The sequence below is a fragment of the Sciurus vulgaris genome, assembly GCF_902686455.1.
Source record: "Sciurus vulgaris genome assembly, chromosome: 10".
NCBI lineage: Eukaryota > Metazoa > Chordata > Mammalia > Rodentia > Sciuridae > Sciurus > Sciurus vulgaris.
Window position 1 is genome coordinate 117,267,575 of NC_136470.1, and position 9,085 is coordinate 117,276,659.

General features: G+C 41.9%; 1 protein-coding gene across 1 annotated transcript; it reads right to left on the reverse strand.

Moving 5' to 3' along the window:
- Positions 1–370: 370 nt before the first annotated feature.
- Positions 371–793, reverse strand: LOC306670997 (IQ domain-containing protein F5-like; the record flags this gene model as incomplete). The annotated part of the gene is made up of 1 exon (XM_079156066.1): positions 371–793. One exon carries the CDS (start codon positions 791–793, stop codon positions 371–373), a length of 423 nt encoding a protein of 140 aa, XP_079012192.1.
- Between the last annotated feature and the right edge of the window lie 8,292 nt (positions 794–9,085).

The following is a 9,085-nucleotide window of genomic DNA, read 5'->3' on the forward strand; positions in this document are numbered from 1 at the left end:
TTAAAAAATTGTACAAAAAAAAAAAAAAAAAAAAAAAAAAAAACAAGAGGAGGAGGAGGAAGAGAAGGGGAGCAAAGAATGATGCAGGCCTCCAAGGGGCTACAAGGGGCACTACTTACAATAGTCTCCCTGGCATTGATCCACTTGGTGACTCTCACCTATGTCAAATATTTCTAATGGATCTCTGATTCTGTTCATGCAATACCCATGCTCTCCAAAGCCTTACTCACCTATAACCAGACAACCCCTGCTGATTCCTCAGAGCTGATTTGTGAGTTGCCTACAGTATCTGCCATCATAAGCTCCAACAATGACCTCCTGGAAATATGTCTGATAAAGACAACTGGGGACGCGGATGGAGCAGACCTGATCATTCTTTTAATGGAAGGGGTATGCGTTGTTGCACCTTACAAGCTTGTGAGCCCAGAGAGATTTCAAGTTGAATATTCAATTGGTTTTCTTTGAGATCATAGTCTCCCTGAATAAAACCACGGGTATGACAACTATGCCAGCGCCAATAGACCTGGATGATGCGGACAGCATTTAGCAAACGACAGTATCGCTGGCGTATGCGCCACATTCGGACCCATGCCTGCAGCGTGACGGCTGCCCATTCTCTCCGTGCATAGAACTCCAGCGCATTCCGCCGCCTATTTTGCATCAGCTTCACCCGCGTCTGCCTCCACCAGGACTGGATGACCCACGCCCTGAGGGAAGCATGCAACAGTGTGCGGCGCACCAACGTGCCTCGCCACCAGGCCTGGATGAACACAGCGGCAGTCTCTGTGGTCATGCTGATCTCGTCGTGGATGATCTCGTCTTCGTCGTCGGGGCCTTGCAAGAGAACACAGAGAATGTTCAGGACACTTAGGAAGCTCAGGGTGTGCCAGGAGCACGGGTGTATATCTGTAGTGAGTTACTGAGCCAGCTCTGAATATAAAGTAAACCGACGACGCTGTCTGTAAGAACGGGTGTCTAGGAGAATTGCCTTCCCGCCAACTGGGTTTCAGGAAAACTAGCACCATTTACTCCTTCCTTTTGGAATGTAAAGGACTTTGCCTGGGACCTAACCATGTCCCTTTGAAGTGTAAACGCCCCTGTGAAGGCCCTGGACCCAAGGCTAGAGATAGAGAAGGCCTCGAAAGCGTCAGTCTGCTTTTGTAAACACTTCCCATTGGAAGACCCTTATACGCAATCATATATTGTTTTTTGAAACCTTGTGTCCAATTATGTACTGTTTTAGACTAGAAAATTTATGACACGAGATAGCCTATAAAAATTGGTCAGGGGTGCTCAGAATTTTGGAGTGCTAATCTCTGGGCCCGCCAGTGTAAATGAAGTTTGGTTTCTCCCACTCTTTGAGTGCTGTTTGCTGCTTCTTGTGTGATTCCCATAACGAATCAACAATGGCCACTTCCTTAAGAAAGGAAGCACTGTGAATGGCCACAACTAGACCCAGGAGACCAGGTAAGCTTCTTGTCTCTGCTACTTTCTGGTTAATGAACATGGAAGCCTCACATTGACCTCTGAGTCTCAATGTCCCTATTTGTAAAATTGGGGTACACCTGCTCTGGCTACCTCACCCAGTTTTCCTCATTTAGTTGGCCAGTTTAGAGCAATAACATCATGATTTAAAGGTAAAAGAGCTTCAGGTTTCACCTGGACAGGTCACCTATCTGGAATCCATGACCTTCTCTTCAAATCCTTCCCACCTGCCAGAGAACTGGCATCCTTCACTTGCCCTGCACCCTGCCTCTGACAACCATAATTATCTCCAGCAATGATATTTTAATTGAGGAAACAGGATAAACTCCCTCACTGTAGCTAGACCCCCCAGGTCTGGCCTATCTGAAGGTTAGCCATTGAGTGGTTTAACCACAAACTGTTGTGTCCCTTCTGCCTCATCAAAGTGGTCCAAGCTTCCTCCACCTCACTATGTTATTAACAGGTTCAACTTGCATTAACATATACATGGGTACAAACAAACGTGCATCCACACTAATGCACACCTTGGCCCTTGCACTTCTCAAACAGAGCCCCACCACAGCTCCCAACACTGTGTGGCCTGGGTCCACGCTCCTTGCCACAATCCTAATCTCAGCCAGATCCACATCTCTCTGCTTAAGGGTGAAATGGAGAAAAAGACAAGAGAAGACTCTCTGTTCATCCCAGCTCTGTGTACAGCGACCATTTGCCCCAGTTTGCCTGGGATGCCCTGGGTGTATGCCTCGTGTCCTGGCATAATGATGGCAAGTGCCCCTCTGAGTGAAACATCTCTTTGGACAATAAATAACATTGCCATGGTCTTGGAGTCATGCCACTGGACTTCAAGAATTAGAGATGTCCATAGCAAAGCCTAGACCTAGCTCCCTTAGGAGTTGGAGATATAGGAAGGTAGTGACCGTGGTAAGGAGGCCGCGGGGAGGGGACGGGACTTCGGGTGTGGAGTTGATTCCCTCTTCTTTCCTCTGTTTCCTCAAGCTCTGTTCTGTCAATGCAACTTCATCATCATCTTCAACAACTTAAAATTGTTTTCTGTCTTTCTACACTTGGAGTTTATTTTTGGAAAAATAAAGGAGAAAGTAAAGGGTGCTCTCCTATCACCAGGTGCCAAGTCAACCACAACCCCAGCTTCTGGGCCTTTCCCAGGACTCCAAACACAAAGAGGGATATCCTCCTGAAGGAATTACAGGAAACTTACCCCCGCCCCCTCAGAAAGTTTGAATGGATCTATCTGTTAAAAAACAATGAATTCGGGCTGGGGTTGTGGTCAGCAGCAGGGCACTCCCCCAGTACATACATGCAAGGCGCGGGGTTCCATTCTCAGCACCACATAAAAATAAACTAAGAAATAAAGGTATTGTGTCCAACTACAACTTAAAAAAAAAAAAAACAATGAATGCCCCTGACCAGGGGATGGATGGTCAAACTCCCACAGATATTCTATTAAATTACCCATAGTTGTGGGCTAGATGGTTCCATCACCCTCGGGTCTGCCCTCCTCCAGCCAAAGCTCCGGCAGGAAGAGTGGGGGTCGGGAGAAAAGGCTGTGGTTATGGTGATGTCATAAGGGCACCTATGACACAGGCACTAGCATGACTCCCAACAGTTTAACCCTTCTAAGGAAAACCTAGAAGACTTGTCCTTTTCCACCTAGAATATCTATAAAAATAACACCCCGAGCCAGGTGCAGTGGCACTTGCCTACAATCCCATAGACTTGGAAGTCTGAGGCAGTAGGATGGCAGGTTCAAAGCCAGCCCAGGCAAGATAGTAAGACCCTGTCCTAAAATAAATTTTTAAAAAGACTGGGAATGTCATAGGGTCCTGGGTTAAATTCCCAGTACCTCAAAAATTAAAAATAAAAATAAAAACACTCTAAATACTGACTGATTGAAACAAAAGCATATGATGATATTCCTTACCACCTGGCTGGTGTTCATTAAATGGGTTTCAGTGGATTGAAACAGTAGTATACCAAATAATAATTAGAATGAGTTTGCTCTCTGGGTAGCAATATAGAAGATGTACAAGATCTAGTAAGTGAAGTAAATCAAGATGAAGAAAAAGATGACCCAAATAAAAGCACTTAGGTAAACACATGTTCTGTGATGGCATTATCTTAAAAAGAGGTGGGGATTGGGGAAAGAGACACAACAACCATCATTGTCTCCAACAATTATATTTTAATTGAGGGAACAGGATAAACTCCTTCGCTGTAGTTAGATCCCTGGTTCTGGCCTATCTGCAGGCTAGTCATTGAGCAGGCTTCTGAAAAAGCAGAAAACACACAGCCCAGAAAATCCCCTGAAGCCCCCATGACCTGCCTGGGCCCCATTTCACTCTCCAGTGGGTTCAAGCCCTTCGCCTCTGTCTCTGAGGCCCTTGAGGTCACAATCAGATGGATGAGGGGTGGCCACTGCAAAAGAAGGGACCCACCTCTGCCTCTACCCAACCTCTAAAGACCCACCTGGACATTGTTCCCCCTCAGAGTCACAGTCCAATGGGTCACCGAGGCATGCATTTGGAATTACGGGGTGAATGTGGGAGAAGCCTGTGTGGGTGTATAGGGAGAATGCAGGGAAGAAAAAGGAGGCCATTTGAGGCTGGGGAACATGTTGGTGTGAAGTTAATGGGGTGAGTGGGTGGGGAAGACAGGAGGAGTAAGGCAGAAGATGGGGGATATAGTGGGGATAAATTGCGTTGGCCAGGGAAGATTTTGGAAGCATACATTGGAAGATAAAGGTGTTAGCTAGATCCTGGGAGACCTGCATAAGTTTAGAGCCTTCATCTGTCTGGCTTCAGAGGCAAGACCCTAGTCACCAGATTCCACTGTCCATGGGAATAACAATGGAATGACGTTAGTCCAACTTTACAACTGAGGAAAAAAGAGAGAAAGAAACTAGGGTTCCACAATCCCCTCCAAGGGTGTCCCCCCTCCGAAACCTTTCACTAGGCCCCACCTGTAGTTTTCCCCACCTCCCAATAGTGCCAAGTTGGGGAGTAAGCCTTTCTGTTAGATTTTCAGGGGATATTCCAGATCCAAACTGTAGCGGTCACATTCTGAGGTACTGGGAATTAGGGCTTCAACGTATCTTTTTGAGGGGACTTAAGTCAACCAATAACACCAATCACAAGCCAGTCACTGACTACAGTATTCCCCTGAGGAGAAGACACAACTAGTCAACTCATTTCCCTATGGCCCAACGCAATTTTCAGGAAGAGACAGCAGTGACCCAAGAGCAGCCAGTATCCCCAACACTTGTGGGATGCAGCACCGCTCTTCAGGGAGGATCCTCTACATCCTCATATCTTCTGTGGCCCATCCCTTTATTCCACTCAGATCTACCTGTTTCCTGTAGTGAGTTTTCACCACTTCAAAATAGCTTCTTTGGGATTCCAGTTAATCTTTTTTTTTTAATTTATTTTTATTGTAAACAAATGGGATACATGTTGTTTCTGTTTGTACATGGAGTAACAGCATACCATTTGCATATTCATATATTTACATAGAGTAATGATGTTTGATTCATTCCGTTATTTTTTTCCTTCCCCCCCACCCCTCCCACCTCTCTTATCCCTCTATACAGTCCCTCCTTCCTCCATTCTTGTCCCCCTACCACCCCCCATTAAGTATCATCATCCGCTTATCAGTGAGATCATTCCTCTTTTGGATTTTTGAGATTGGCTTATCTCACTTAACATGATATTCTCCAATTTCATCCATTTGCCTGCAAATGCCATAATTTTATTATTCTTTATAGCTGAGTAATATTCCATTGTATATATATATCACAGTTTCTTTATCCATTCATCAATTGAAGGGCATCTAGGTTGGTTCCATAGTCTGGCTATTGTGAATTGAGCAGCTATGAATATTGATGTGGCTGTATCTCTGTAGTGTGCTGATCTTAAGTCCTTTGGGTATAGGCCAAGAAGTGGGATAGCTGGGTCAAATGGTAGGTCCATTCCAAGTTTTCTAAGGAATCTCCACACTGCTTTCCAGTGTGGCTGCACTAATTTGCAGTCCCACCAGCAATGTATGAGTGTACCTTTTTCCCCACATCCTCGCCAACACCTATTGTTGCTTGTATTCTTGATAATTGCCATTCTAATTGGGGTGAGATGGAATCTTAGTGTAGTTTTGATTTGCATTTCTCTTATTACTAAAGATGTTGAACATTTTTTCATATATCTGTTGATTGCTTGTACATCTTCTTCTGTGAAGTGTCTGTTCATTTCCTTAGCACATTTGTTGATTGGGTTATTTGTATTCTTGGTGTAGAGTTTTTTGAGTTCTTTATATATTCTGGAAATTAGTGCTCTATCTGAAGTATGAATGGCAAAAATATTCTCCACTCTGTAGGCTCTCTCTTCACATTGCTGATAGTTTCCTTTGCTGAGAGAAAGCTTTTTAGTTTGAATCTATCCCAGTGGTTGATTCTTGCTTTTATTTCTTGTGCTATGGGAGTCCTGTTAAGGAAGTCTGATCCTAAGCCAACAAGGTGAAGATTTGGACCTACTTTTTCTTCTATAAGATGCAGGGTCTCTGGTCTGATTTCAAGGTCCTTGATCCATTGTGAGTTGAGTTTTGTGCAGGGTGAGAGATAGGGGTTTAGTTTCAATCTGTTGCATATGGATTTCCAGTTTTCCCAGCACCATTTGTTGAAGAGGCTATCTTTTCTCCATTGCATATTTTTGGCACCTTTGTCTAGTATGAGAAAATTGTATTTATTTGGGTTTGTGTCCGTGTCCTCTATTCTGTACCATTGATCTACCTGTCTATTTTGGTGCCAATACCATTCTGTTTTTGTTACTATTGCTTTGTAGTAGAGTTGAAGATCTGGTATTGCAATACCCCCTGTTTCACTCTTCCTGCTAAGGATTGCTTTAGCTATTCTGGGTTTCTTATTCTTCCAGATGAATTTCATGATGGCTTGCTCTATTTCTGTGAGGTACGTCATTGGGATTTTAATTGGAATTTCATTGAATCTGTATAGCACTTTTGGTAGTATGGCCATTTTGACAATATTAATTCTGCCTATCCAAGAACATGGGAGATCTTTCCATCTTCTTAGGTCTTCCTTAATTTCTTTCTTCAGTGTTTTGTAGTTTTCATTGTAGAGATCTTTTACCTCTTTGGTTAGATTGATACCCAAGTATTTTATTTTTTTTAGGCTATTGCAAATGGAGTTGTTTTTCTCATTTCCCTTTCAGCTGTTTCATCGCTTGCATATAAAAATGCTGTAGATTTATGCGTGTTGATTTTATAGCCTGCTATTTTGCTGAATTCATTGATGAGGTCTAGAAGTTTTCTGGAGGAGGTTTTTGGATCCTCTAAATATAGAATCATGTCATCCGCAAATAGTGACAGCTTAAGTTCCTCTTTTCCTATCCATATCCCTTTAATTTCTTTAGTCTGCCTCATTGCTCTGGCTAGAGTTTCGAGGACAATGTTGAATAGAAGTGGTAAAAGAGGACATCCCTGTCTTGTTCCCGTTTTTTAAAGGGAATGGTTTCAGTTTTTCTCCATTAAGAATGATGTTGGCCATGAGCTTAGCATAAATAGCCTTTACAATGTTCAGGTATGTTCCTACTATCCCTATTTTTTCCTAGTGTTTTCAGCATGAAGGGGTGTTGTATATTGTCAAATGCTTTTTCTGAGTCAATTGAAATAACCATATGATTCTTATCCTTAAGTCTATTGACATGATGGATTATGTTTATTGATTTACAAATGTTGAACCATCCTTGCATTCCAGGAATGAACCCCACTTGATCGTGGTGCACCATTTTCGTAATATGTTTTTGGATACGGTTTGCCAATATTTTGTTAAGAATCTTTGCATCTATATTCATCAAGGATATTGGTCTAAAATTTTCTTTCCTTGATGTGTCTTTGCCTGGTTTGGGTATGAGGGTGATATTAGCTTCATAGAATGAGTTTGGTAGGGTACCCTCCTTTTCTATTTCCTGGAATACTTTGAGAAGTATTGGAATGAGTTCTTCTTTGAAGGTCTTGTAGAACTCGGCTGAGAATCCGTCTGGTCCTGGGCTTTTCTTGGATGGTAGATTTTTAATGGCTTCTTCTATTTCATTGCTTGATATTGATCTCTTTAAATCGTTTATGTCCTCCTGGTTCAGTTTGGGAGGAGCATATGTCTCTAGAAATTTGGCAATGTCTTCGGTACTTTCTATTTTGTTGGAATACAGATTTTCAAAGTAGCTTCTCATTATGTTCTGTATCTCAGTGGTGTCTGTTGTGATATTTCCTTTTTCATCATGTATTTTAGTGATTTGAGTCTTCTCTCTCCTTCTTTTTGTTAGTGTGGCTAAGGGTTTATCTATTTTGTTTACTTTCTCAAAGAACCAACTTTTTGTTATGTCAATTTTTTGAATAGTTTCTTTTGTTTCAATTTCATTGATTTCAGCTCTGATTTTAATTATTTCCGGTCTTCTACTACTTTTGCTGTTATTCTGTTCTTCTTTTTCTAGGGCTTTGAGCTGTAATGTTAGGTCATTTAATTGTTGTCTTTTCATTCTCTTCTGGAATGCGCTCCATGCAATGAATTTTCCTCTTAGTACCACTTTCATAGTGTCCCAGAGATTTTGATATGTTGTATCATCATTCTCATTGACCTCTAAGAATTTTTTAATCTCCTCCCTGATGTTTTTTGTTATCCATATTTCATTCAATAGCATATTATTTAGTCTCCAAGTGTTGGAGTAATTTCCTTTTTTTACTTTGTCATTGATTTCTACTCAGTCCATTATGATCTGATAGAACACAAGGCCGTATCTCTATTTTTTTTTGCATTTCCTAAGGGCTGCTTTGTGGCATAACATATGGTCTATTTTTAAGAAGGTTCCATGTGCTGCTGAGAAGAAAGTGTATCCACTCGTTGCTGGATGGAATATTCTATATATGTCTATTAAGTCTAGGTTATCGATTGTGTTATTGAGTTCTATGGTTTCTGTGGTTGGATTTTGTTTGGAAGATCTATCTAGTGGTGACAGTGGTGCTTTAAAGTCGCCCAGAATTATTGTGTTGTGGTCGATGTGATTCTTGAAATTGAGAAGGATTTGTTTGATGTACAGGGATGCACCATTGTTTGGGGCATAAATATTTACTATCATTATGTCTTCCTGATTTATGGTTCCCTTAAGCAGTATGAAATGTCCTTCTTTATCCCTTCTGACGAACTTTGGCTTGAAGTCCACTTTATCTGATATAAGGATGGAAACCCCCGCTTTTTTACTGAGTCCATGTGCATGGTAGGTTTTTTCCCATCCTTTCACCTTTAGTCTGTGGATGTCTTTTTCTATGAGATGAGTCTCTTGCAGGCAGCATATTGTTGGGTCTTTCTTTTTAATCCATTCTGCCAGTCTATGTCTTTTGATTGATGAGTTTAGGCCATTAACATTCAGGGTTATTATTGAGAAATGATTTGTATTCCCAGTCATTTGGCTTATTTTTGGTTTTTAAGTTGGCTTGGTTTCTCCTTTGAGTGGTTTTTCTCTAAGGTAGTTCCTCCCTTTGCTGACCTACATTGTTGTTTTTCATTTCCTCCTCATGGAATATTTTG